The following is a 3,339-nucleotide window of genomic DNA, read 5'->3' on the forward strand; positions in this document are numbered from 1 at the left end:
AATTTAAAATCTTTTTATTTGTTTGTGATTCATATTATGGTGCTCTATCTAATCTATTTAGTTTTTTAAATTCGGATTGATAGCCACAACGTCATTATTTATTGATTATATTTTATATTTTGAGAAAAAAATATGTGCAGTGTACAAAAAGAATCATTCTTTTACATAACACACAGTGATAATATATGTAATATGTATATTTTTATATTACGATATATATGTATATATATTCTCTTTCTCTCTCTCTCTCTCTGTCTATATATATATATTGTAATATATATAGGTAAAAATAGAGTTATATTAATCCATAAATAATTTATAATTTAAATGATGGCATAAAACTTTGGACACATTGTCCTATATTTTTAGTGATTTGACTCGTAACCTGGTCGGATAATTGATGAATTCCTGTTTCAAAGCATATTCTCATATTGGGAAACATTCCGATGAGATTAAATGCCGCATTTACAGCCTCTTCTATTAAGGGAATTAGTTTGAAAAAGTTTTCTCTAACCTGAAACAATATGTTGAAATTCTTTTAAAAGTCTTTTGAACAATTATATTATAATTTAACACGTTAAATGCTGTGCTGGTCACTTGTGAAGCACTTGAATTTTCAATGCCAAACCATTGATTGGCATTGATTGACGTTACAAAATTAAAAAAAAGGGTATATATGTATACAAATATTATTTTATTATATATATATATAATATATATATATATATAATAAAATAATATTTGTAGCATTTAATAAAAGCATAATTAATATTAATAAAGTAATTTTTAGAATAATAAATGTACTATACGTGAGAAGACAAGCAAAAATAGGTCACTTATATATTTAACAAAATATATAAAAATTAATTGAAATACTTACACTACGGAAGCATGAAATATCTAAAGGATTTCGTAAACAACTTGAAGCATCTTGAAAGTTCTTTGATATATTTGTTTGCAGATTATTTATTTTACTGGTGAATTTTTCAATATCAGCTGAATTAGCTTTTTGTACAATGCACGTATCAAAAGTCTTCATTACATGCTCGACAGCACCTTGAATTTTATTGCGTACATCAGTGCATGGCGTAGATGTTGAAACATTTGTTTGGTCCACCTGACTATTTGTTAACTATACGAAATTTCAAAAATTAGCAATATGCAATTTCGAAGTGTTACCACTTAAAATTTCTTTATAAAATATATATTTTAATAACATTCTCAATAGGCATATACATACATACATATCTATAAGCATACCATATACATACATACATACTTATATATTACATATATGTTAAAATAAATAATCTAAAATATATTAATTAAAATTTTGTTTAAATACTAATAATTGAATGGATTTTTAATACTTTTTGTAGACGAGATATATAAACTTTTCGCTGTTAACTTAATTATAAACAATATAATATACTATGAGATCATGAGAGCGAATACATAATTATTTTTTATATTTAGTAAAGACTGAGTTTACTATCACGTATTGTAACAAATTGTCGATTTAATAAAATATCTGATGTACAAAATATATTTTTGCTCTGTGATATGGATTGAAATTAAAACTGCTTATTTTTAAACATAAAATAATTAAAAAATTTAGCTAGTATATAAATTATTTAGCTAGTAATATTGAAATTAAATCTTACATCATTAATAGCTTCCTGTCCTTTTTGGATTCCTACCTTTCCCACTTCTTTTATGTTTTCAACTTGGTCTTGCACAGTACCCAATATAGAACCTATCAGTGATTTATCAAGAAGTCCTGCTTCTGCTGTTTGAAAAATCTAGAATTATATGAATAAATTCATAAGATTAATACATAAAATATGTTGGTAATTGATATACATAATTAAGTTTTTATCATAATTTAAATAATTTTAAGGAGATCCTAAAGTCGTCTGTATTACCGACTAAGTCATATAATTTTTGTACAACAATTACTTTTTTCTTGTTTTACTGATTTGAAAATCCCTTTCCAGGATTAAAGTACACATATTAATACGTGTCTGAGGTGGAGTTTATGCTGAAAACGGCAAAAAAATTTCGAAATTGAGTTCTACTTTACCATTTCTTAATTCAATATGGTGCTTCAGAGCTGTCACGCTTTTACACATCGTGACAGTATTTGATTCATATAAAAGCTATATGATCTGTATTTACGAAATAAAAGTCCACAGACTAGCATGAAGAAATAGCATGGAGTTTTTAAAATTGGACTTAGATGTCTAATTAAAACGTAATTGTTATACGAAAATTCATGCGTGGTATACGTGAATAAGACATTGATGTAGTGATGTGTCAATGACACGTAATCGTCTGTGTGTAAGTGCTATTTCCAATATGACTAATCGTCTCTTTAAGATCTCTTTAAATATTAGAAAAACCGAAGAACACTCACTTGCACATACATACAATATTATTTTATATATTTATATTAAATAATAAAATAAATATCAAATAAAATTTTTAAAGTTTTTACAATTCTTATTTAATATTAAATTTTTACAACGTAAATAACTATTTTAGATTTAAGAATCGGAAAACTTACGCAAACAGCTGCAATGATGCAATTTATGATTGTAATTTTTGTCATTGTTATTCTAACTTTTACGTACAACTTCTTCAGACTTCTGAAATAACACTCCTTTTTTTACCTAAAACTCGCATTTATATAAGATATTCACTTCCAACTTGTAGAAGATATCGTTGCGATATGCAAATTAACTTGTCAAACTGCGAGTACTTACATCAATATGCAATTACTCTAATTAGTCAAAGTAAAAAATAGTAATAATGAACGAAATGTACTTAAAAGAGAGCTTTATAATTTATTTTTATGATATATTACAACAAATTCACGTTCCATCTAATCTAATTTTTCTTATGATAATTTAAATATTTCTCATGTATAAATATGTAACTGGAATTGTTAAGTTCTTTTTACTATATAATAGGATACTTAAACATTGAGAGAAAAAACTTTTGGAATACAATTTTTCGTAAAAGGATAATATTATATTATATATATATGCTGAATAATATTTCATCAAATAAATATTGTACTATTTGCAATATTTTCATTATTTGCAATATAATTATCGTAGGTTGTAAAATTACTAAGTTGTCATCATCTAGATAGCACTATGTCGAAACTAGAGGTATAAAACGTTTGTTATTATGTTATTATGTTATTAAGATATTTTTTGGATAATAGTTGCTTTCCATTTACTCGGATTCTCAGATAATTCTCACTTATGACGTCATAACTCAGTTGAATGCGCGTTCCTTTTGCATTCTGAGAAGTGAGATTCAACTGAGTTT

General features: G+C 25.3%; 1 protein-coding gene across 1 annotated transcript; it reads right to left on the minus strand.

The window, feature by feature from the left end:
• Positions 1–292: 292 nt before the first annotated feature.
• LOC108781877 (uncharacterized) lies at positions 293–2,664 on the minus strand. Its single transcript, XM_018549996.1, has 4 exons — positions 2,567–2,664; positions 1,665–1,802; positions 881–1,132; positions 293–514 (listed from the first exon to the last, which is right to left on the minus strand). Exons 1-4 carry the CDS (start codon positions 2,609–2,611, stop codon positions 317–319), a joined length of 633 nt encoding a protein of 210 aa, XP_018405498.1. The 5' UTR covers positions 2,612–2,664; the 3' UTR covers positions 293–316.
• Positions 2,665–3,339: the final 675 nt, after the last annotated feature.

Source organism: Cyphomyrmex costatus, unplaced genomic scaffold (assembly GCF_001594065.2).
Source record: "Cyphomyrmex costatus isolate MS0001 unplaced genomic scaffold, Ccosl1.0 scaffold123, whole genome shotgun sequence".
Lineage (NCBI taxonomy): Eukaryota > Metazoa > Arthropoda > Insecta > Hymenoptera > Formicidae > Cyphomyrmex > Cyphomyrmex costatus.